We start from the raw sequence: 27,001 nt of genomic DNA on the forward strand, positions 1-27,001 counted from the left end.
ATCTCCTAATATTCAGCCCAGTGGGTAGGCTGGATCAGCAGTAGAACACATTAAAGGGACACAGACAGCTTCACAGCTTCCCATCTGTCTGGTCCACCTCGTCAACAAATGGGTTTTGGTCACTTTATGGGTCAGAGCAGAGACTCTCTGCTCTTCTCCCAGATGTTGGACAGTCACTTTGATCATGTGATGTTAGACGTTGATTAGAGGGATTACCACCTTGCAAACAGGTATTACAACTGCTGCTGTTGCAGAATGCAATGGTCAGATTTTAGGGAGAAGTATGTGAAGGCAAGACAAATATTTATAAAATTGCTGTGTAAAACTTGAAGACTTGTAAAACTTTGGGCTTAAGATGAAGCCACCTTTCTTGTTGATCTCCCCTAAGTTTGGATGAAAAATGACAGTCAGTTACAAAAGCCAGAAAAGTTATTATCTCTAAATGTATTTGCTGTAAATGGTGAGTCCCTCATTGTTCATCACTGAAATTTAAATGCAGTAAATAGTCAAAGTAAAATAGAATAAAACAAAGCTTACCTGAAGAGGCTGAAGAATCAAAAGTACTTCTGTCCTTCCTATTTGTCTTGAAGGGCTGAATGTCCTTTTCCCTGTAAGTTCCAAAGCCTTCAAAGCTTCTTCTTTTATTCCCACTTGCATCGTTGTCCCGCTTCTCACTTGAGGAATTTATTTCACCAAACATATCCAGGGACTCTGACCTTCCATTAATCTCAGTATTACCAGAGTATCTCTTTGTGCAAGAGTCAATGGGATCACTGCTTGAGTCACTTTTATCTTTACTCTGTGACCACTGCTGGGCATCAGAAAGTGATAGCGTAGACAGTGTATCCACTTCAAAGTTACTCTTTGAGCCTTTCTGCCCATTTTCACAATGCTGGTGCTTCTGCTTCTCCTTATGCTTGCTGTTCTCATTGAGCAAGGACAGGTCCTTGTCTGAGCCACTCAGCCTCTCACTGATGGTGTGGCTGGAGAAGCCAGTGGACTTGCTAGCAAAGAGACCACTCAGATCTTCATGAGTCCCCAATATCCGCTCATCCTTATGCTTGTGCTTATGTTTGTGTTTCCTTTTGTGAAGTCGGCCACTTGAAAGGCTTGTTCCTCCAACCTTCGGAGGAGCCAAAGAGGACTGCATGTCTCCAAGGCCCATTCCCACAGGGGTTTGTAGGTGCACTCCATGTTTTGCTTTGTGTTTGGCAGTGGTGGACATCTTCATATGAGAGCTTGCATGGAATTGGGGTGGGGGCACAGTAGGTCTCATAAATGGGGAAGCCGCTCCAAGCGTGTGAGACAGGTACAAAGGAGCTGGATACTGACCATAGTAACCAAGATTCATCATAGGCATTGATGTGTAAGGCATTCCATAGGGTGCATAGTAACTCCCACTGGGAATAGGGTAACCGAACCCTTGTAAAAAAGGCACCTTTGTCATGGTGTCATTGGTTTTGGCAGGTCTACCACGCTTCTTCTTAGACTTCATATCAGAGGTCCTACGAAGATAGAGCAATGGGTCATACTGGATATATGGCACAGGGTAGTAGTGATCAAAATTAATTCTAAAGATGCTGGGGTATGGATTTTCATGATAAAATGTATAACTTCTATGGGAAATCCTGAACACTTGAAACTTATTGATGAGTTCCTCAAGGTCTGCCAGAAACTGGAGGTCATCTCTGTTCTGCAGGCTTTTCCTTTTCCTCTTGTGCTTTGGCTTTTTAATACTTTCGTGAGAGAGAAAGTTATCCACAATGAGATGCTTCTGCCGGTGACCATGCCTGTTCTTTGTGCTGGTGTCAGATGGGATAGCCTCTGGATTGTCCAGGGTGCAGAAATCAAAAGAGTATCTCCGGCGGGATTCTGAGCTTTTCTCGGCTTGGTCAGAGGTACTGTTGTTGTCTGTACCTATCCCACTGTCACTTGGAATGGTTTCCTCGCTGTGAGACTCGCTCACTGGAGACAGCGTGACTTCTTTCAGAGAACCTATTTCACAGAGGTGAGAAGGTGAATTAGCCATTAGCCTGGGTGGAGACAGCTTCCAAGTTCCACTGTGCATTCCTTTCTGGGTTTTTGTAGGAAGAGCACTGATAGGTTGAAGATTTGGCATAGTTTTTAACTCTGAAAAATTAGTTTCAGTGCTTGCAGGGCTGAGATTGCCATTGATCCCCACTAATTGTGTTGAAAGCGGATGAATAGCTGCTGGTGACGATGCCACAAGTGACTGCAGGTTGGAAGGCACTGCTGGGTTTTCTGGCTGGCTGGAAACAGGCCTTGAGTGCTTGATGGCTGTCTTAGGTTCTTCTGGCTGAGGCTGCAGCTCTGCCCTTGGCTTTCTGCCCCGTTTTTTACCAATGTAGATAGTCCCCCTCTTGCTGACATTGATCTGCTTCCCTAGCCTGGCATCAATGGTTGTTGGCCCAGCACTAGATGGTGGCTGGACTTTTGCTTTCAGAGCTATGCTGCTGGAGCAGGAGGACAAGATCTGATTGAGAATATTCTTCCTCTTGAGGGTTTTCATTTTATTAATGGTCTTTATGGTCTTCTTATCCAAGACCCCAAGTTTCCCTACCTTTTTGTGAAATTTGAGCTCACTGATGGATTTGTCCTCTCCTGGAACCATTTGGGCAAACTTGGCCAGATTCCTTCTCCTCTTCCTTTTCTTTGTTCCTGGAAATTCATGATTGATTGGGCTCACTGGGCTGGTGGAGGTCCCCTCATGAATGGTTTCTACAGTGAGCAAAGGCTGTTTCTTTGGTCGTCCTCTTTTTTTCTTGACAGGTGTGATCACAGTAAGACTGTCTGTATTGGTATAAAGAGGGCTGGATGGTGTGATGGGATAGGCTGAAGGAGGCTCCACCATCAGCTTCTCAGACGTCGTCAGGGAGGTCTCCCGAAGAATAGATTTAGGTTTGCTGCAGGTCCACCTACGCTTAGCTGCATGTTTGGGGTGCTGGATGTCAGGTAATTTACCAGCTGTGGAAAGACTGGTGGGTAGGAGACTGGATGTCACAGGTAGAGGTTTTCTGGGTCGGGCAGCACTGTTGGGGGACGCTTTGTCTGTGAACACACCACTGTCAATTGCTACTGAGGGGGACTCATTTTCAATCACTTTCCCTGGCTTTGTGGCGCGAACATCTTTTTTACTCCCCTCTGGTTGAGAACTGGTCCTGTTTGCCATTTCACTGCTCAAAGCAAGCATGGAAGGCAGGCTTTTCTCCTGGATAGTTTTCTCTGTGGAGGATTTAATGGATTGCCTCTTTTTCCTTTTGTGGCCAGACGCATCTGTTGTTGGAGACTTTATTGGGATAGTAATTCTTACGTGATTGGTGTCACTTTCACAAGTGCCAGCAGAAATGGGATTCTGCTTCGACGGTGACATATCCAACATGCTATCCATTGAGTAAGACTCCTTTTTCCCTTCCATGCTGTCATGGGATTTGCTGTCAAATGCTTTCTGAGCACTCTTTACCCACTCCATATCTGTGGTTTGGTTGGTTTGGCTCGTCAAGTCCTTTTTGCTGGACTTCTTCTTCATACTTCCAGTGGGCTGATCGGGGGCCTCCAGCTGCACAGTTCCCTCTTGGTCTCCAAGAGGCAAAAGCCCATTGCACTTGGAGGCACTGCTCGGCTGGGCGGCCGTGCTGATGCTGTTGGGTGATGGGACTGTGCTGCAAATTGCCAGCTCTTTACTACTGACCGACAGCTGCCCCCACGTGCTGCTGCTGCTGCTGCAGGACTTCTTGGCCTGGGATTTGCTGTAGGAAACTCCTGGCTCCAGAGCAGAGACCTTGGTGGCACTAATTGCTTCTTTACTGGGCTCTGCGTTAATGAAGCAACTCTGAGAAACAGGTCCAGTGTCGGAGCTCGCTGACCAGTCAATGTGGTGCTGGTTGCTACTTTTCTGCTGGTGTTTTGATTTTAAGGTGTCACTGGTGAAGTCTTGTTGGAGGCCTGGATCATAGTGCAGAGCAGAATGTTTTTGTGGCCTGTCATAAACCTGGAAGGGAGCAGAAAATAAAGAGGGAAAAATACAATTAATTTAGCAGCCCATTCATAACCACTGGTTGCAGCTCTTTATTTATGCAGTGGATAATAACAATGACTTTGTAAGAGTTAGGAACCTTTATAAACTCTTCCTATACTTGAGCTAAATTTGCATTTATATTTCATGCACAGTAAACAAGTTTTGTTTGGTTTCTCTACTCTAAAAACAGTGGAAATATTTATACAAATGCAAAATTGCTATGGGAACATATTCTATTGATTTTTAATTTAAAACACAAGTGAAATATTCCCTTTCAATGGATGAATGGTGCAACTCAGCCTCCTGGTGAGAATGCCTTTTTCCTGAAAAATAATCACTCACAGAACTTGAGGCTCAACAGCAGCAATTAAACTCATTATTGTAAACAAGAAAACTGAAAAATTATCTTGGAAGTTGTAACAAACAAGAGGAAAACCCATGGGTCCACTTCCCTATGAAGGCAGATTCTGCAAAGATTTACTTGAGTTTTCATATGGAAGCCATCCCTGCATATTTAGTGCTTAAAATCATATGCATAACATCAAGTGTGTGAGGCACACTTGGCAGGTTCAAGATTTGCATTACTTCCTTTCCATTTTAAAACTTTGCTATTTGCAATGTTGGTGAGAGATATTTTCAACATGATTTCTACTCTGACAGGAGCTCTTCAAGCTGCAGAGGTTACAGCAAGGGCAGAATTATGCTGAAGACTCTTGCAGAGCAAATTCTACTGTTTTTCTTTTGGTGGGCCTCCAGCTAAAAAAAAAATTGTTTATTTCAGCTGTAACTCTTTCCTTTTAAAGCAAAAGTATAAATCTATTTGTTTTTTACTTTCTTTGGTTGAACTGTTTTGGTTTTGTTTTTTTTTTTTTTTTATTTTGTAACTTTTATTTTGTAAAGCTCTGAGTCAGACCATACAACTGCTTTTGTACAAACTACTGACACTGTTGTGAATGTCAAATAAAATATGAGATTGAAAATAAAAACAAAACCAAGGAAAGAAAAGTAGATAATAAATGCTATGTTTTGGGATCCTACAAACACCTTGTTGCAATTAGGTTTTTATCAGTAGCCCATTAGATCTGTCTTTGGGGTGTTTGCAACAGAAATTTTGGGTCAATCAGTCAAAAGGGAATAAGAGGGTTCTGAGTTGGAAAAAATAAGTGTCCCTAGTTCTGAGCAAGGTCAGAAAAGTTTGAAAAGACAAATCCAAGCCCATGGCACATAATTTTGTGGCCACTAAACATGCACATTATTGACAAATTGATGCTGAACTATCTTTCATGCCCATATAAATATAGAAATGTGGCTTTTCTGGAATAGGCAATAATGATGAAGTTGTTCAGGTCCATTGTCTGAGCAGCAATCAGGGAGTCTTAAATCCTGTGGATAGTTCAGCTGTCACACACATGGACCAGCCATGCTCAGGGAAAACAGAGATTTCCAGGAATTGTGGAGTGAGAGAACGAAAGCATGCAGCTGTGGTAGAGCTGCAGATGTCGTGGGTGAGTGACACCTGGTTTCCTCAGCCTGAGAAAAGAGCTGAAAGCATAAACAGCCCTTGGGGAATGAATCTTTCTCCCCTTCTTCCTCACAATGGCCTCCCACACACAAGCCCTGCAGCACACAGAGGGCACAGCCCACACTGATGCCCTCCTTCAGAAAAGGGGGCCCAACCACACCCATATCTTGGGATAGGTCCAGAGAGGAGAAACAGGCAGCACCAGCACTGGATTTACATCTTGTTTTATTTTAATCATTTTAAACTTATCCCCAAGCTCCTGATATCCATTTTGCCTCGGCCACTTGGGCTTCTCCTGCTGCCCAGCCACAAGGCTGTGTGTCCTGGCACAAGGAGATGTGCAGGCCATCCCTTGGTGATGTCCCAGGGGGAGATGCTGTGCTTCATTCCAACCTCACATAAAACTTCATTTTCCTGAGGTACCAGTGATGTGAAGAAGCCCTGGAAATGCTGGGCTAAGGCCTCTCTCGGGCCGCAGCACCCACACTGAGGCACGGCCAGGCTGCTTCTGAACAGATCTCAGCCTGCTGGCTGCAGCCAAACCAGCTTCTTATGCCCATGTTACTTCTAAGTGCTGAGCCACGAAACAAAATGACGCGAAACATTTCATTTGGAAGAGAAAGAAAAAAAAGATAAAAATAAGAAGGAAGGTTACAGCAGGGAACAAAAACATTACACTCTGGCAACATCCTATTCCCTCCATATCTATCACATACATGGAGATCCATGGTCTAGAAGGAGCAATAATCTCACATCTGTATTTTAAGGCAGTTAATAAGGGCTCAGAATGGAGAGGCCAGCTATAGCTCAGCGATGAATGCTGATATATGGCTTGGGTCCTCCAACCTCATTTCTTTGGCCTGTACATTAAATAGTGATGATACAACTCCCAGCACACCCCTGATGATAGCTCTGTCATTGCTCCAGCAGCACAGGCCACCACCACATCGATCTTAAAATTCATGAGGAAGATATGCCTATGTCATCAAAGGTGCCAGCTCTGGAGGCCTTTAATCACACAGATAAGCACTCCAGTTTCAACAGGCTTTCAAAAAATGACCGGTCTGCAGGATCAGGGGACTCCATTTCCTAAGCAGGATGTCAGAACTATATATCTGCCCAAGCACATTACAGTCTGCTGGGTTTCCTCATGAAACTTCTTCCAGCTTAACATTTATTGGCTCTACCCTTCCAGACATATCCATACCACCCAAAAATAATTCCTGTGCACCACAGTGACTAGAGACAATTTGTCTGCAGCAGGTTGGGTTTCAGTGGCTGAAATGGATATGTGGGGACTGTTTACCTAAAAACACTACTAAATCAGCTGAAAGTAATGTGGCCAAGTGTATTTTATTCCCTATGTATTCATCTGGGTTGCTGTTTGATCCCATTGGTCTTAATGCTTAGGCTTCAATTTTCCCTGCTGTGTGAGCATCATCCCAAAAAGCCAATAAGGGCCTAGTTCAGCTAAACCAAGACTGCTTTGCTGACAGAGATGTCAGATGTCAGGAATGTGAAGGCATCTTAAGAAACTGATATCTTGATACCTTTCACCCAAATTCTTTACTTTATTTATCAGTAAGTATGTAATATACTCCAGCTCCATGGGGCTGTTGGCTCAAATAGAGTTCCTATGGCAGCCAACTGAGACCAGTATCAAAAATAGTGGGCTTTTTATCATGAAAACAGAAGGATTTATCTTTATTTATTTTTTGGTTTATAAGACCCTAAAAATGCTTCAAACTTCAGTGCTGGCCTTTGCATGTCATTTGTTTTTTTCATTAAGTGGGATTTTCTTCCACAGCCAGATATTCTGCACTGAGAATCTGCTCCTTCTTCTTCTGTGGAAGCAAAGTGTAAATTAACTCATGTAATTTTACTACAACTCAGCATACTTTGTCAGTATTTCACTTCATATACAGTTTACTGGATGTTTTTAGTAGGTTAAATAATCCAAATTTTCCTTTAAAGAGAATAAAATACACAAAAAGAAGATGATAGCTTTTGTAATTGCAAAAAGACTTGAGCAACCTGATCTAGCACATGTCTGAACCTTAGACTATAAGAATAAGATTACAATCCTCTTATTAGAAGAATAAGATTAGAATCCTCTTATTAGTGGAATAAGATTTGAATGACAAACACTTGAGTTTCAGGCCTCAGTGCTGGCAGTGGTGGGCAGGACTGTGAGTAGGATAGATCCCATACACTGGTGATCACTGGTCACAGACAAGAAGAGGTTTTATGCTGTGTGTTTTATGCTGTCCCTCCAGTCCTGTGCAACCTATAGATGTGATTAGTAACCAGAATAATTTTATTCTGGTATGCAACCCTTGCAGCTGAGGAGATGATGCTGTACTAGTCCCATCAGGAGCAGCACCCTACTCTGCAAGTAGTACCCAGCAGCAGAATCTGTCCCCTGGGGACTCTTTTAGGATGCTTCAGACTGTATATGCATTCTCTGACTGAGCTTCCATCTAAACCCACGTGCTGCTTCCAATCCAAATGCAAAAACTAGGGGGAGATGACAACAACAAAATCAAAGGCCTGGTAATATAATAACAATGATTATTTAAAAAAATCCAAATTAAAAAAAAATCTTAAAAAAATGAAGATAAAATATACATTTAGAAAACCCAACACCAAAAAAAAAGTGCTGAAAGGGATGGTGCCCTCCTACTCCAAATGCACCTTTTTAGGAGGTAACACACATAAAGCTTGCCAAGAATCCGGCTTGTAAATCAAAGTTAATACTACAACGCCCCCTCTTTAAATCATTTGCAGATCCATCTGTGTAATGGCTCCTCAAGTGTAATTCCCTATTAAGAGGCTTTATCTGGAGAGATAAGCAGCTGGTTCCCATGTCACTAATTGCTGTCTGCTGTGATTTTAAAACATCTGCACCATTGTGCTCTTCATTTTCATATTCTAATCACCCTGAAACTTGAAAAAGGTACATCATTGATTGTTTCTGTGGGTTAATTAGTACACAGTCTCCTTGTAGAGACAATTTAAAGGCAGTCAGAACCTCAATCAGCAAGTTTGTTTTAAAAATTAATAACATCAGGAGCATCTGTGGGGATTGGCATCCAGAGTGACACATCAGTGCGCTCTGAGGACATACCATCCTTTGTTATCTTCTTCATAGGGATGGAAACAAAACTGGAAAAAAAAAAAAAGAAAAAGAAAAAAAGAAAAGAAGAAGAGGAAAGTCTTTTCTAAACACATAATGTCACTTAAAACAGGGTATTGGGAAGTGCTTTCTTTTATCTCAGGGCCAACCCTGCCTCACCAACAAGAGCAAATCTCAACAAATCAAAACATCACATAAAACCTCTGTGTGGTCTAGGAACTTATAAGCATTTTTTTGCATAAATTTTGCCATCTAGGAGCTGGAATCTCTTTGGAAATCTATGGGGTGAAGCTGTCATGTATGGGGGCACTTGCTTTGCTTTTCCTCCTGAGCTGGAAAGGTGCTGGATTCCCAGCCAATGTCCCCTAACCATGCAGAGGAGGGTTTTAGCTCAAGCATAGTAGTTTGCTGTGGTAGAGATGCTTCATGCAAACTGGACCTTCTTTGTACCCAGCCAGCTCAGAGGGAAGGCAGGCCTGAATTCAGAGCTGCTTTACTTGGGTTTGTACCCAAAAGTACTTCACGCAATCCTTATAACAGAACTTTGCTAGCAAACTGTCAGCCTGGGATGTTCCAGGCTGAATGAATAAATCTGCAGGCACTGATTGAAAATGCAATTGGCATTTTGATAAATCATTCTCTGTTCTTGTCCTGAGTTCCTAAAAACTGGAGAATCTCCAAATTATTTGTTCCCCTTGAAAAAGTCTTCTCTTTACTTTCTGCTTCCTAGACATGCATGAACACATGTTACTAGGGAAAAAAACCCTTTGAAAGAAAGAAAAAAATGAGATTTCTAGATCCAACACATGAATAAATAATCCTGGCTCAGCTCATACTTTTGCTCAAAATTGAGCATTTCCCCTTGTGTCCCAATGGGACAGCTGTAAACTGCTCACTTGCAGGCTCTAATCAGAGCTACAGATTGGAGATATTTCATGTCTTTTGGTGAGTGCACTGAGCTTTCCCAGGGCAGAATTACTCTGTAAATAAAAGATGCCAAGTGGAGGAGACAGCAGGCTCAGACAAATATAACTTTTTCCTGATGACTTACAGGTTGAGCAGTCATGGACATGAGGTGTGAGGAGCCTGTGATCAAGTCTAGTCAGTTCATAACTGCAAGTCTCTGAAATGGTCTTAGGAATTTATTCAGGTCCTCAGTGACTCTAGCCATGATGAGGGATACAAACCAGAAAAAGACATTTGTTGAAAGTACAAACAGTGGATGAGGAACTCCACTGAATATACTTCAAAACTGATGTAGGGGCTTTAATTAAAGGTGATACACCAATAGAAAACACATCAGCAACAGTAACATAAAATTAATTGTTATGTTTCCAAAATAGGGCATTTTCTAGAGTCAATTTATCACTCCCAGAGTTTACACCTTCTACAACTCCCTGGGACCCAATGATCACAAAGCTCAAACAACCATCATGCTCACTAGAGTGTGGATCACAGAATCAGAGAATGGTTTGGGTTAGAGGAGACCATAAAGATAATCTAGTTCCAAGCCCTGAACATTTGTTTGAGGCATAAAGAGAGGCAGGAATTAATGCAAAATGCCCATGACAGCACAACACAGCATGGAGGGGGAGCAGGTTAATTAAAAGCTAAGCAATACCTCTTCGTGTCCATTCACCAAACAAAACATCCCAGACTGTGGAGTGTGTTTGTGTGATTGTGTCAATACAGAGACACTGAAGTTCAGGCTTTGGCATGATTGTTTTGAGAATACCTTGTCTAAAGCACTCATCCAAGGAAAAGACAAATCAATGCAGAGATTACTGAACAGTACAAAGATGCTCACATGGTTGTGAGTTGTAATTTTTCATGCATTCCTGATAAAGCATCTTTATTTTCTAAATAATTCAGAAATTCCAAAGTTATTCCAAATTCATTTTGCTACCAGCTTTAAACTGAATAATTTGCACACTGCTTCAATCTTCTGCTGCTTTGCAGACACTTCTATTTTTCACATGGAGGGATTGAGGATTTTATTTTGTCAAATTGCAGCAACATGTTGCATTTATAAAGGTAGGATTTGGTGCTGCAGGCTGATCTGCTCCTTACTGGTGGAATAGACCCATCACTGCACATATTTTCTTTATCAAATGTTTAAACAACCCTGTGCTTTTCAGAACTTTTTATTAAGCACCAAGTCTGGGAAAACTCTAAACAATGGTATTTTCCTGTCATCTCCAACAACGAACCCATCATCACTGATATAACAATGCAGTTTAAATATCGTTTTTAACCATAACACTGTTTAGGCAGCTGTTTAACCTCGGTTTAGGCAGCTGGGAGAGAACAGCTGGGCACCAGCTAAGGTGGACTACAATGGGACTCATACAATTTTCCCCATTCAACTGCCAAGATCACCCTGGTTTTTCTTGCTTGGCCTTAAGCCAATGTAAGGGTTTTTAAGCAAGTGTTTCAGTCATCACATCCACAAAGCCAGGGCTTGCAGAGCAAGGCACCTTTGCTGACCTGAGTGCTTTCATTTGTTCAAAACCCTTGCTAATGAACTTAACTGCAGGAGTGATATTAAGTCTTTATTATTCATATATAAAACATACTTCCATCCCTTCAGGAATAGTTAATTCAGTGGAACTCAACCTGCTCTCACCAGTGTGTCACTATGACATTGCTTGTCCAAGTTTCTATCTCATCTTGCTCTTCCACCTTCCTCTGTAATTTCAAGCTGTAGAGGACAATGTATATATGTACAGTGGCTCAGCCAAAATAAAACAGCATAAGGATCCCAAGAGACTTGGACCTGTAGAAATGGGAGCAGTAAGGGGCATTAATCTCTGAAAGACTTGTGGTGTTTTCTGGGATGTTAATCCCAGAATCCTAGAATGACAGAATAGGGTGAGTTGGAAGGGACTCACAAGGATCATTGAGTCAAACTCCTGCTCCTGCACAGAACACCCCAAAAATTCCTCCCTGTGCCTCAGAGCATTGTAGAAACTCTTCTTGAGATCTGTCAGGTTTGGTGCTGTGGCCACTCCCTGTGGAGCCTGTTCTAGTTCCCAGCCACCCTTTGGGTGAAGAACCTTTCCTGATAGCCAACCTAAACCTCCCCTGACTCAGCCTCAGGCCATTTCCTCAGGTCCTGTCAGTGGTCACCACAGAGCAGAGATCAGCACTTGCCCCTCTTCCCTTTATGAGGAAGCTGTAACTGCACTGAGGTCTGACCTGTGTCTCCTCCAGCCAAACAGACAAAGTCACCTCAGCTGATCTCCATGTGGCCTCCCCTCAAGGCCCTTCACCATCTTAGTTGCCCTCACCTGAGATTGCTAAATTGGAAGTAAGGATGTGAACAGCTGTGCGCTTTAAATTTCTGCTATAATTTTTAAAAGCATGCAGTTCTTAATTTGCATTGAAAGGTTTCTTTTATCCCTCATTTAATATAGGAATTGCAGCATTGCCTTGAATACTCTTTTTTTCTTCTGAGGGGTGGGAGAAATAGAAATGGCTTTTCCATTGAGGCCAGTGATTCTTTCCACTAGAGTTAAACAATTTGATTATAAATTGAGTCCTTAAATGTCAAGGAGATGCTGAATTCACCTGAAAACAGGCATTTGGGGAAGCTCATAAAAGCTGTGATCTGCAGTCAATTAGCTCATCATTCTTTTAGCATGCACTTCATTTAGCAATTACTGACCGCCAGATTAATTCTTTCAAAGCATCCTGATTGCAGCTAAAGTCTAGCATGAAGTATTAAATGTGCAACAGCATTAGAAAAAAGTCCAGAAATCTTCCAGAACATCTATCAGGAACAGCTGGGTTGTAAACCCTTTGAAAATTTGCAGGATAGGTCAAATATACAGTGTTTTCCAGTTTTCCTGAATGAATATCTGAGTTCAATTAATTCAGTGAGAGCACCACTTGTGAAAATATGAACTCCATTGACCTGAACCAAAACCTAGGAGGTTCCTTCCCTTTGCAAAGTCTGCCTAGAGAGGTCATATGTGGTGAATTTCTGGCCCCACTGAGCACACACCAAAGAGCCACTGCACTCTGTGCAAAGCCAGTGGGTGCTGTGGGGTGTAAACATCCAGAGACAGAATGTGCTCTGGACTGTCCCAAAAACCTGGTCTTGGATCAGACTGCAAAGTGGGATTCTGCTTTGTTTTCACCAGTAAAATCACATCTTTCTGACAGATGGGAATAGGAACACTCTCATCTTCCCTTGCACACTGAGTGAAGGTCTTATAACAGTCCTAGCTGACATGAAGTGGAATCTACTCCATTTACAAAAGGCAGCAGGATGAGTGGTGCTTCAGTAGATTTATGCTCCAGTTTCTCCATAACATGTGACTATTTTTCAGCATTATAAAAAGTGACCCCTCTTCCCTTTTCCCTAGAAACCCAGGAAGTGATGGCTGGAAAAATTTCCTTGCATACCTTGAAGATGCCAAAGTATGGCAGACATCTCTGTTTCTGGACTAGAGATGATGCCCCTGTGACATAGTTGTTTAAGATATTTTTTCTTCAGTCAGGGGATTTAAAATCCATAGGATCTTCAAGGAATGATGGAAGACAGGTTTGGGGAAGGATGCCCAGCAGTGCTCTGGGACTCCTGGAGCATGGACATGTGCTGTGGGAATAAAAATGTTCAGCTGCAAGTCCTCTTTCAAGACGATAGAAGGGGTGACTTTGGGCAGCTGTAAAATCACAAAATCAAGCTGCCCTGGCCAAATCTGTCTGTTCTTCTATAAGAATCAATTTCACCATCCCCTGGATTTGGCTCCCTGCAGATAACTCTTCCAAACAGATGTTTTTGCAGGTTCCTCCATAGCCAAGTCTTTCCCAGTGGGAGAAATTTAACCAGGCTTGTAGTAATGTACTGGAACAACAAAAACAACAAAATGGTGACAACATAAAATGTCTCTCTGGTGGTGCTAGGTGATGTAAAGATGAGAGGTACTACATTTTTGGGACATTGCTGTGCTTTTTCTGAATGACACCTATCTCTGCTTTGATACTCATCCCTCATCTCTTCTTCCTCCCCTCCCTCCCCATCTATGACAAAATCACCTTTACTAATAAACCTCCAGCTCAAATAGCAGGTTTTATTTAGTGTGCTATAAAAACAGTCATTTCTCAGATCATAAAAAGGGCTCAACTGGACTGCATCATTTTGCTGAAGTGAGTTTTCTGGTGAAGTGATTCTCTCTTCTAAATGCCACAGTCCCCCACTACCAGTATTTATGTACTAAAATAAAATGCAATTTTCTGTGTTTTATTACGTGTGAATCTTCAGTGCAAATCCATCTGGGAGCTGATCCCAAGATTTAATTGTCCTTTGCTTTTATACTTTCAAGATATTTTCAAGAGTTTTCACAATATCACCAGGCTAAAAACAGTTTTATTAAGGTACAACAGCATCACTTTAAGGTCCTAACCAAATTTAGGTTTGTCTTCTACACATATAAATCCACAGCAGCACAGACCAGAAAAAGAAAGGACAGGGAGCTGTGATCTAGAAAGCAAGATTGCAAAACACCCTGAGCACAACTTAGTGCTTAAATGGCCTTCAAAACTTCTCTAGCTTCCCACCCAACAAATCAGGTGTAAAATGGAGTACTGATTCTCACACACACAAGGCTGAATACGTAGTGTTTTAATATAAATTTTAGTCTGGGTTTAGCATCCAGAACAGAATTGGCATCAGGAGAGCATCTAGGTAAGAAGTGGTCTATCCTATGCTGAGAATCTGCTCTGGAGAAAATCTTACAGTCCTGAATCTGTGTATAAATGCATGATTTCCATGCACACACTCCACTTGGGATTGGCATCAGACCAGATAGAGCCATGGTGTGGTTTCTCCAGCATCTCAGAACTTGCTCTTTTAATTGCCTTTGTTCTAGTAACTCAAATGCATTTCTTTTTTCTATATATGTTGACAAAGCAAAACCATTCCCAGCCCTGCTATTGTTTCCTCTTAAATGCTGACTGCATGCTTGAGTTGAGTAAGTCCATAAAAATACTGGCACTGAAGGTACAGTCTCCTATCCAAGGAGCTTGGCAAATGGGGCAAATCACAAGCAGCAGAGCTCATTTTAGATCAAAATGCACTTGCCCATTGCTAAGGGAGGGAAGCTATTCCTCTTCCTTTTCAAAATATACTCATTTTGAAGGATTTGAATTGGAAGACTTGGCAAATGTAAGTGTTTCCAAGAGTTGGTTGAGGAGAGAGGGAGACTGGCTAAAGCAGAGGTGAACCTGGTGTTATAAGCACATTAAAGGGAATAAAATTACATGGGGATAGCAGAGCCACAGAAGGTCCTTAGCTTAGCAGAGACACAGAAGTTAGGAAAACTGACATGGCAAACATGGCTCACACTTTACGAGGGTGTGTAAATAATCATGAAACCACCTTATCACAGAAATCAATGGGTTCTCTAGACCTGGGAGTTTCTTTTAAAACTAGGCTGGGTGTTTTTCTGACAGCTATTGGACTTGGAACAGGAATATATTTAGGCAAATCCCCTGGTATGAGTCATGCAGGAGGTTTGACTAAGTGGCTCTTTCTAGTCTTAAAAATCTGTGACTATATAACCTCTCTTAATCCTCCAGTGTTTTGTCCAACCTGGTGTTAAGCAATTCCAGCACTGTGTGTTCAGCCTTTTCTTCTGGAAGTCTATATCCCAGCACAATAAATCTCACTGTTCAGAGTCTCTTCTCCCTTTCCCTGGAAATATTTTCATCCCTAGACATACCTCAGTTCTGGATTCATCCAACAATTTTTCCTCATCCTTGGACCAACAAGAGTATTTCACATTTTTAAGCAATTTGTTTTGCTTGACATATTCCCTGATGCTGTAAAGCAGTGTGTTCCATGGGTAAGACAGATTTGATTTATTAGGAAGGGCCTTTATGTCTTGGCAAACCCAGTGAGATGTGGTTCTCTCTGGAATAAAAGATGGGCAGTGTTGTACCACACTTCATACTGCAATGATGAGAGGTGCCAAAATCCACCAGTTCAACACACTCAGGCTACCAAGCTGGCAAGGGAAAGTTACTGTGATTTCTGTTGCCATTCCTCTAACGTGGCTAAACATGGACTTTTGAGAGGAAAATCTGTGTGAAATATTCCTCCTGACTCTGTCCTTGCCAAATAGCAGAGATATGGCTCTGAGCTTTAAAAGGAGGCACTAAGGATCACATGATCTGGATCTAAGTCTCAAAGATGTCTCTAAAACACTGCAAAATCAAAACCTCCTGGGTTTGAAGAGTGAAGAACCCTGGAGTCAGTTTTAGACATTGGCTGTTTTTTAAAAAATATATTTTTCCTTTTTTCTTTTTCCTTCACCCCCCACCCCTCATCTCCACCCCCCCCCCCACCCCACCCCCCCCTGGTTTTAAATATAGAAGAACATATTGATTTGGTCTTTTCTGGTTTAAATTTCTCTGCTGTTCTGTATTCTGCATCACAGTCTCAAAACATGAACCCAAATGCAGAACTCTGAACAGTTGGAGACTTCTGCCTCAACCCAAATGTCACAGCTGGTGTTCTGAAGGGTGTTTTGGGGAGTTTTTTGAGTGTGGGGAGAGAAAAAAAAAGCAAATGCTAAATCCCAAACCACTGTACAAAAGAGATGCATACGTTTAAGTCACTGTTGCAAAAACTATTCAGTGACTGCTTTAAACATCCTTAGAAAAAGAAAATTATTTTATTCTAAGTATTTACTTATATACTCAGTAGTTACATTTTTTTATCTGTGTTTTCCCCACTTTGTTTTCCACTAGACAATACACACAGTTCTGCATAATCCCCCTTTAAGGACTTCTCTCAAGGATACACAGATATCTATTTTCTGGTACCAGACACAACACCTTGTGAAATCAGGGCAGATTCATCACCCATCCTGTACATGACCTTATCAGCAGTTGCTGTGGGTGGCCCCTGTGGAATACTGTGGAAAGGGCAAAGCTGGGAAATGTGCACTTTGAAGTGCCAGAGAATTTAGTTCAGTGTGCAGCACTTGTAATTTCTGCTGCTGCACACTGCTCAGCTTGTCATGGATATCTGAGAATTCACTTTTTCCCTAACTAGAGGTCATGAGATTTATTACAGTAAAATTTTTTGCCTGCCTTTTTTTTTTCTTCTGGAATAGGTAAGGCATAATTGAAGGTGTCAGCTTTCTTGCATGTATAATATCTCCAGAGATAAAGAGAGAAGTGAAATAGAGCTTCCTGACACTCCTTTCCCAACATGTAACATATTTTGCATTTACTTGTACAGACAAAGGGAATATTTAAAGAGAAGGCTAGGTTTTGGTACAGGAGATATGGCAAAAAAAGAAAAAAAAAAAAGACTGGAAAAAACTCAGGTAGATGGACTGCAGCAGCAGATAATAATAATGAAGGTTATAGTTTCCTCATCATCTATATTTCCATCTGGTGCATCTACTACTAAATATATCCAGAACATGCATTTTTTTTCCCTATTGATTTGAATGCCATTCTTTATACAGAACCATGGAACTACATTTTGTAAAAATATTACTTCAGTGAAGAAAATCAGTGTTCTAGTATGTTCATGTGGAGCAGAGGGTTAAAAACCAATGAGAAAACAAGTAACTAAAGTTTATTGCATCTCAGCATCATTCACACCAAGCAAAATTACCTGGTTATACCTAAAATCAATCTTAAATAAATCTCAAAGCACTTCATGAAAGAAGCAGGAGTCATTATCCCACTATAGATGGAAATACTAAGGCTCAGTGATTTGCCCTAGGTATTTCATATTCCCTGACCAGTGCAAAAGGGAGAATTTAGTCAGTATTCCTCATACTAATGTTTGGTGATGACCATGAAGATTCCCATGACCAAGGCCACAAGTTCACATTTCCAAGGCATTCTACAATCTAGATGAACATGACCTTGAATAAATGACTATCTGGCTGGAATGCAAGCAAACTGATGCCTTGCTGTATGAGTCTGAACATGCCATCTAAACTGCCTATTACAGGAACAGCTGGAATCCCTGTTTGCCAGAGGAAGAATAGCATGGATCTGTGTTTCAGCACAGCAGCACCTTTTCACGGCCTGTCAGCTGGGATTCCAGGAAGTCTCATACCTACAGGACTATGATTTCTGTGCTGCAAACCCACAAGATTGTTCTTTTTAAAGACTTTTAGCTTTGTAGAGATAATGAAATGGATTATCCATGCATCTGCTGTTGCAGCATACCTGCAGTTCTTTACCTGCCGTGGTAGAATGAGTATGCGTGTGAATGAGTGTGTTGGTGGGCATCTAATTTTAAAGAATGAGTTTAAATCTCACAGAATGAAACCTGGGGAAGATCCCTAGTCACTCACCCTTCAGGTAATTACACTAGAAAAAGCTATCAGGTCTATCATCTCACCAAGCAGAAGATACTGTGGCAGGCAAAATCTTGTGTTTCTTACGCTCAAACTCCCAGCAGTGTACAGCAACTTAAATTAGAACATGTGTAACATAATTAGGTTTTCTTCTCTTGCAGAATTGTTCTGCATCTCCTGTCTGAAAAGGAGGGATCACTTCAGACAGAAGCTTCAGCTCAGCAGGGCTGTCTGCTGCTCACAAGACCTTTGCTTTGAGCAAGATAGAGGAAAGGCTGCAACTAAAGCAAAGACTTCATGCTTTTGGGGTTCCTTTCCTATATAAATAGTTTTAACTCAGGAACCACAGAAAGTGAATCCTAGAGTTGGAGGAAAAATAATAAATTCAGGTTGGTGTTCAAATCTAAGTTTCCTCCCCATGTCCGAGTTTATTGCCATGGTGTTAGTTTGGAGCATCCTGGTCAGGCATGGAATGATATTTGACTGTGGCCAGGTGTGGAAAGGCGCTTGTTAAAATGCTGCAGGAATTGGCCCTCCAGCCTCATCTGTACAAAATCTTGGTGCAGCTCATAAGTTGGAGCAGAGAATTCTCAGAGTGTGGCTCTGCCACCAAACTGTCACCAACACCTGGTCTAGGAGCTTGGCTTCCCTCTATGGCTCATGAGGCCTCCAGAGAGGACATCAGGCATGTTAACTCACCCTGCTGGCTATCTAGATCACCTGAGAAGCTAATTTAAGCACCCAAACTAGACATCCAATGGGAGGTAGTGTGCAGATAGCCTAACTGAAGTGAGTGTCTTGTAATAGACTTTTAATCCCTTTCCTCCTGCTCTTTGTCGACTCAAATGGGCTGAGCTATGCCCTTAAAAAAGTCTTTAGGAAGCATTTCTCGAACAATAAAATGTACTGAGGCCCAACCTGTTTATGTAAGAGGATTGAAGTTTTCCAATTTTTTTTTTTTTTTTTTTTGCCTAGAGATTCTTGAAGTTTTTTGAAAACACATTTTGATTTAAAATTGTGGTTTATTATGAGGTTGTCTAATGTCATCCCTCCTACCTGAAGCAGAGAATTTTTCATTCCTCACCATCAACTCATAATATCACAAAGTCTTAATATTAATTGGTCTTCTGGTTTTCTTTTCTTGGGACAACCATGGAAGAGCAGAGATAATACTGGATACAGCTCAGTCTCTGTGCTTTTCCTCACTGCTACTAGACAAGGAAGTATTTTAAAAACTAATCCAAAGAACAAAGTTATGCACACAACTGAATTTAAACCCAGTCCTTTTTTTTTTTCAGGATGTCACATTTCTTTGCAGTCCATCTGAAAATGCCACATTGTACAAACAATCTGTACAATGTAACAAAAAAGTATGTTACCAGGGTTCAAGCTGGTCATGATGTTCAGATGACCACATTTCTGTCATTTTCTTCAAACCTTTACTTGGTGTTTTGAGGTTTACTCATCAGTAAAATCTTGAGTTAAGGATATTCTGTTAACCACAGGGTAGAACACCTGACCACAGGAAGAATGTGACTCAAACAGCTTCTTGCTGCCCACAGAGCAGCAGCACCTTGTGACTCTGGGCACCCTTCCCTGACGTTCCCCCCTCGCACAGCCCCCTGAATATCAGACTAGCCCAGAGGTCCGAGGCTGTGAGGGGAGGAATATCAGGAGATGGCAAAGATTCCCAAAAGAGGATCTTACCCTGATATACAGTGGTTTAGCTCTCTATTCTATGATGTCTAAGTGGAGAGCGGGACAAAAGAGGATGAACAGGAAATGTCAGGGGTCTATATAGACTTTGGACAGGGTGGGCTTCCCTGGCTCTCTGCCAACCCTGTTGGGGCAGGAAGGAGGGGTCCAGGGTTATCTTGATCAGAGTCACAGGGTCCCGGGGAAGGGGAAATAGAGTGCCCATGAGCTTACTGTAACACTTCCCTTCTGCTTCTTCAGTAGGTTATTTCCCCCAAGAGCATCTCTGACCTGTTTGAGGTTCTTCCAGAGGCCTCATCCTATCACCACACCTTTAATGAGCAGTTCATTACTCAGTCCTCTAAGACAAGTGCAGATGAGGGCTGAGATTAGAAAGGCTTGCCTCTGCTGAGATTAAATGTGGTTTGAGGTATTGTCTGCCATAGACATATTTTTGATTCTTGCTCCCTCTTCCCCAGACTTTTGTGCTCAGTAGAGGGGGGAAAAAACTTAGCACTATGAAAAGTTCTAGGAAGAGCATAGTGCTTGGTGTCAGATATCTGGGCATGGGTAGCAGGAGCTTCTCCACACATGTGCTCAGAGGATTTTGACCACATTGAGGCTGGACCAAGTCTTGGCCCTTGCTTAGGCATCCTTTAGAGGACCAACACACCCTCTTCTTTCTTTCTATCTCAAATTTAGCATTTTTCTCACCTCTTTCTATTTACCAGGAAAAATTCTCAGGACTGTGGTAGTCAACGTAGTCTAATGATCTAGGATTTTGGAGACAATTTTTGTTCTTGTATCTGCTTCTGACTCCAGCATTCCCTGGTATTTGATGAGTCCAGGGACAATTTTTCTCAGTGTGATTATTAAGCAACACTGAACAAATTTGTCACAGGCCAAAATAATTGCATTACATAAGTAATGATTTTAGTAAAAAAGATATTTCAGAGAGTGTATTTTCCCACTCTAGAGGAGGTCCTCCTGAAGTGAGGATATCTGCACAATTCACTCTAAGGAAAACAGACTAGAAAACATTAAAAGAACAAAATTTTGGATGAAACTTATTACATTTTTGCTACTTAACTCCCCACCTCCTCCAAAGACCTTGTCTAACTGCTAAAAAAAAAAAAAGAAAAAACACATTTCCTATGAACTAAGGGGAGCAGGTCACCTAGTTTAGGCTCCAGTGATCTGATTTCCAGTCCTGTTTCCATGGCAGCAATCTCAGGACACAGATGAGAATCTCTCCCCCAGTGGCAGGTTAGGTAAGCAGTAGGCAAGATGCAAAGTTCACCTGAAGTGTGTACCATGCTAGATTGTTTGTTGGGCAAGAAGTAAGAGCTAACACAACAGTGCCTTTTTTTGGTAGTGAGCTGAAAAAAGAGCTAATTTTTTTCCTTCCAACCAATTTATCTTGATAGTAAAGATTTAAAGTGTGGCCCATTCAGGAGGGCATGGCTTAAGACAGGTGTTAGCGAGGGAGCCTCAGAGGCATCAGGGCAGCATAAAATCCTTTCTGCAGCACACAGGAAGGGTCAGAGGTGCCTGTTAGAATTTTCTGCTCATGCTAGAGTAACATGAGTGGCAAACAAAGCCAGGTTGCTTTCTAACAATCCTGTCTCAGGAGCAGAAGTGGTTTGGGGAATAATGCTGCAGAGCTTTGGTGTAACTAAATGAAAACATGAAGGTTACTAGGGATACAGGGAGACACATGGAGCAATTAAATAACCAGCAGACACACACACCCACACCCACAGCACTCATTTACTCAAAACCCTGACAGATGTTTATTGAGAAATAGGTGCTGACAGTTCACTTGTCTTGGATGGATTTCTCCTGGAATAAACACCAGAGCTTTCAAAGTGCCTGATCCCATTTTCTTGTAAAAGAAGTTGAGAAAGAAAGAAAGAAAGAAAGAAAGAAAGAAAGAAAGAAAGAAAGAAAGAAAGAAAGAAAGAAAGAAAGAAAGAAAGAAAGAAAGAAAGAAAGAAAGAAAGAAAGAAAGAAAGAAAGAACTTCAAAATCTCCCACAAACACTATATACAGCATGGGTATCATTACTGCTGTGTGGTGTAAAGAGGAAGAGTCCATGTATGGGAAAAGATTGAGCTACAAGAGCGCTTTGGAAAATGAAGAGTTATTTTGCAATAGGCCGTGACATCTCCCTTGGAGAAAACTTGCACAGATTCCGCAGATTGCTTTGCAGATGGAAAAGGGACAATGCCTGGTTGCAATACATTGTCTGATAAAGTCAATTTTGTCTTCAACTAGAAATTTTCCCTCCCCAGGAGGCCAACACTGGACTCTGAAAGCATCTGTCCTTCTTTAAGATAATCTTTATATTCAAGTGAAGTGCATCAATAACATCAGTCCAATCTCCATAGGAAAACAGTGACCACTGAATGCCAAAAGGCTGAGAAAAATCCTTCTTCTCAGTCTCAGGTCTGTGATATCAACATCTAAAGAGATGACTGACTCTTCACAATGCAAACAGGAGAAAAGGGATGAAATGAAAGGAAGTACACACTTAATATTAGAACCTGCTGACAGCAAGATGTATTAAGTTATAGGGCAGCCTACAAATGCAACAGGAAACCCACTTTTTGAACAGTTAAGACTAGAAAAAATTTTTCAAGAATGGAGAAAGCACCACAGAGAGCAATTGTGTAATGATAGGAAGAGAGAAATAAATATTATCTATCTACATCTTTCCCATTTTTCCCTCTCATTTTTCAACAGTATTCCCAGAGAACTTTATTTTAATCCCACTTCAGAATTTTACTGTCTATAGTGGAAACACGGCTATTCTGACACAGGTTTGAAAAATCTCTCATGGTCAGAATGGCCAAAACCAAGGATGATGAGCAAGGATGATTTTCAGTAACTGCGCTGAGGTGCACTTCAGTGTGTGCATGAGTTCACATTTACAGAATCTCAAGAAGAGGTAAGTGCTTATAAGAGTCTCATTCCTGAATTTCCTTGCATTAGAAATGTAGGCACATTACTCTAGGATATTATATATGTTTGCATTATCAAGCCTGTAGCAAGAATCAGAGATTAACAGAATCATGGACTGGCTTGTGTTGGAAAGGACTTTAGAGCTCATCTCTTTCCAATCCCCTGTCATGGGCAGAGGCAACTTCCACTAGTCCAGGTTGCTCAGAGTTCTATCCAACCTGGCCTTGAACACTCCCAGGGACTGGACATACGTGTGATTCTTTTCTCCTTAGTCTCTTTAAATTCAAGTGCTTTTAAAATCACTCCTATCCATAAAAAAATTTTTGGGACATGTGCACTGACAAACCATCTGAAGATACTTTGTTTGAAAGTATAATTAAAAAATATCACAGGATAAAATTTAATTCTGGGGCCTGAAACCACTTTGCAGGGATGCTGCTGGGTTTGCCACATTCCCTGGCTCACCAGTGAGAGCAATCAAGCAAATAACCCACCTCACACACACGTTTAAACAATCCTTACACACTTGCTGTATGCATTCTCCAGGGGGCCTTTACAGCCTGTTTTGTACACAGTACAGCATGAGCTTTCAGTGGTGTGAAATAAAAAGGTTAGTGCCACAGCAAAAGTTCCAAACACAGAGAATACTGCTCAAGATGCATAAATAATTAAACAGTGTGCATTTAAAACATACAAAACTTGAAAACAGATTAAAACAGACTTTGCGAGGGGAAAAAATAAAAACCAAAACAAAACCAAAACTGTAGGATGCAAATTAATCTTTCATAAGGCAAACCTTCAGATACTTGCTTCTTCATGGGCACTTCACAGTGCTCTTTTTCTTTTTGAACCCAGCACTCATATGAAAAAGTGTTTTGACAATCCCACTAGGATGCTCATCCTCTGTGTTCAGAGGGAGATTTATAGAGATCACAAGGCAAGATTGTGAATATAATGATCTCAAGGATTAGCCTTTCTTCCAGCTATGGTAGGGCAGTCCTCTGGATCTATCTGAAATCAGAGAAGTGGCTCTTGACTGTGAGCCAGCATGCAGCTTTCTTCTCATTGCCATTGTCCCCTCCCCACCTACTCTCATGTGCTTGCAATACTTTATATGCTTAAAAGTTTAAAACAGTTGCATGTTAGCTACCATGCAACTGTCAAGGGAAAATGAAGGCATTTCCATTAAAAATAAAGAGAACTATTGCTCTCTGCCGGAGTGGATCTACTACTGGTAAGACCTGTTTAAGTATTGATCTTAAGTATTGAGCTTATTTAACCTACTGGAAAATCAAGCCCAAAGGATAAGGAAAATCTTATTCAGAGGAAACAAGATTTTGTGATTAAGATACTGGATAGGTATTTAGAAAACCTCGTTTCCTCTTGTTCTCTTGTACCCTCTTTGACTTTGAGCAGGGAACTTTATTGTTACCAGCCAAAATGCCAGAAGATAGCATCTTCTACTTAGGCATTTCGAAGTGGATTTAAGAGGAGCAGGACTCACTCCCTAGTCAAGATGCCTGATCCAAGAACAGTTAATGGTCATCCAGAGGCATTCCAGTGGTTGGTAAGAGAGAAAAAGAGACTTATGATGATGATTAGGCCAATGTCAAATATAATTTGTGCTCTGAATATCCATGGACTATAACTGGATTACTAGGATAAAATCTGTTCTCCAAAAAAGATAAAACTTTGCAGAATGCTGTCCCAAATTATGTGGCTTCCTGTTCAGAAAGGACAGAAATAACAATCCTTCCTCTCTCTTGCTGCATATCTCTATTTTTGCTTTAGCCTATAAGCTCTGAGGAGCAAGACCTGTCTCTCATAGTACCCACAACAACAGGGATCAGGTTTAGCCCAGGACTTTTCAGACTGAATACAGCAGAGATACACACAATTAACTGAATTAACTGCTTTAATCCCTTGCATCCAAGGACTAAAGGAAAGGGGAGTAATGTTATAAAAGTAGTTGAAGTAGTATCACTTATGTAAGAAGAGAAAAACAGTGTGCAGGAGGAACTGTGCTTTACCTATCATTATTTCCCCAAATTTTTATGCTTGTGGACTTTTAAGTAACCACACTAGTTTACAGAACACTATAATAAGTATATATAATAAGTGACTTACAAGTCTGTCATAAAAACATTATGCATAGCAGAGACAAAGAACCTGTAAGGTCTCATAACTTGATGACTTTGTGAGTGTGGCCTCAATTCAATCCATGTCTGAAAACAGATGAATGGTACAGGCTTTAATTACTTGCTCACATACTACTCTTTTCTGCAAGGCCCCAGCTTCACCAAATGCAAGAGAGAGGCTCTAATCCCTGTAACTTTACAGCACATTAATCATGGCTGATGAGGTCATGAATCAGTTATGCAAGTCATCCCAAATACATACTGATGAAATCTGCAAGCCATCACTACCCATATTCTGATTATCAACCTCTGTTATAGATGAACTATTTTGAGATTGTTTTAAACAGTTCTAAGGACCTTTAGATTTTTCTGAGTAGCACAGGGATGTCTGACCCACCATCCCCATAATATCATGTACCTCAATTTCCATGTGGTCATTTACTAAGGGTCTCAGTAAGGAAAAATGTGATGTTCCAACATTGAATGCCTTCAGGTGGTGACCTAGGCCAACATTCTGTATGGGAAAAACCCTACCATAATACCTTTAAGTGCACTTTATAAACACTTTGCAATTAACTCTTTATGTGGTGTTACAAAACCCCTTTGTGATTAGTTTAAAAAAGGTATGTTCTTTCATAGTGTAATATGGTTGAAGAAAAATCCCCTTTGTACAAGGCAGAATGTTACTCATTGCAATGTACAAATGAGATGGTCAAGATCTGAAGTTTCATTTGGTTTTTTTGTTTGTTTTCTTTTTTTGATGTTTGGTACTGGGTACAAGGATGTCTCCCTAGGAACAGTAGATGAAGTAGATGAGAAGGCAAAGAGAAGTAGATTTACTGTATTTCATTTCTATTGGTCATACAGAGACATGTGTACAGGTTGTTTCAACTATTGGTGTTATCCTTTTTTGGTAGTGGCTTGAAATCTACCACTCACCAAGTCATAAATATTACATTTGGAGAGACCTTTCAGGCCATTCAAGTCACCCTCTTGCAATGGGTACAATGGTCCCTACTAAATATTCACAAACATAATTCAATTTTGTCATCAGAAGGGTCATCTGTCTCCTAATTACCATGGAAATAATGCAACCGACAACTAGGTCTTCACCACAACACATACATTATTTCCCACTATGCTCCAATATATGGACATAAATTGGACACATATTTTGTACTTGTCTGTTTAGTTCACTGACAAAGTAATCCCATCCACGAATATGTTGTCCAATAAACCCCACAGCTGACACAAAGTCTCAAACAAAATATCTCTCCCTGTGTTGTAAAGAAAAATTTCAAATTGCGCCAGAGAGTCAGCAGCACCTTTTCTTTCAAGAGTATGGATAATCAAAATAATTTCCCCTCAAAAATTCTGTTTCTCTAGGATTTTAGAGGAGGAAGAAATAAGTAACAATGGCTTTGAAGTAATTAATCTCAGAGAAAGAAATTAGATCAGGGTTCATATTTTACAGTGATTTACGTCTTGTGCAACCCCATTACATTTAATGGGACTACTGAAGGTCTGTGTCAACATGGAATGTGACTCTTCAGGCTTAAGTGCTGTGATTCATGGACTGGTTTACAGTGGGAGCTGTTTTTAGGATAAGACTTTATCTCCCAGGACTACTGATGGAGATTTTAGTTTTATTTTGAGGGGGGAGGGTGCTTTGTTTTCTCTTTGTTTGAGGAATATTCAAGGGGTTTAGCCAGTTAATCAGATGCCCATATTTCACATCTTTCGCTGTCACCTTATTCTAATGGGAGTACCTGGACTCTTGGCATGCCTAGTGTCATGTTTTTTGATGGTATAACTCTTTATTGTAGATCATATAGAATATAAAACATTCAGAAGGGAGCAGTACTGCCTGAAAGTGGAAACTATAAACCAAGGCCAAGAAATGCAGTATTTTATAAATACTTATGGTGTTATTGCCCCTTTTAACTTCTATTTGCTTTCTTCCTTTTATTTATTTATTTTTTTAATCCTACAAGGGCCTGAAATGAACATATGTGGACTTACATTTCTTTCTTTCCTGTAAAGATTTATAATATTGAGTTACTACTGCAGATGAACCAGAGCTGCTACACAGCTTTTGACATTGTTGAAAAAATAGACTGCAGGCATAAATCCAAAACACTACTGAATGAAATTATTTTGATTCCTTTTGCCATT

General features: G+C 41.0%; 1 protein-coding gene across 5 annotated transcripts in view; it reads right to left on the reverse strand.

Annotated features, from left to right (window-relative positions):
* The window catches only part of SETBP1 (SET binding protein 1), a 267,547-nt gene that overhangs the window by 79,990 nt on the left and 160,556 nt on the right, over window positions 1–27,001 (reverse strand). For all 5 annotated transcript variants that reach the window (XM_077790259.2, XM_077790258.2, XM_077790257.2 and 2 more), the window contains one exon: window positions 538–4,009. In XM_077790259.2, the coding sequence (XP_077646385.2) occupies window positions 538–4,009 (3,472 nt within the window). The remainder of the gene's footprint in view (window positions 1–537; window positions 4,010–27,001) is intronic.

The sequence above is a fragment of the Lonchura striata genome, chromosome Z (genome assembly GCF_050655825.1).
Source record: "Lonchura striata isolate lonStrDom1 chromosome Z, ASM5065582v1, whole genome shotgun sequence".
Lineage (NCBI taxonomy): Eukaryota > Metazoa > Chordata > Aves > Passeriformes > Estrildidae > Lonchura > Lonchura striata.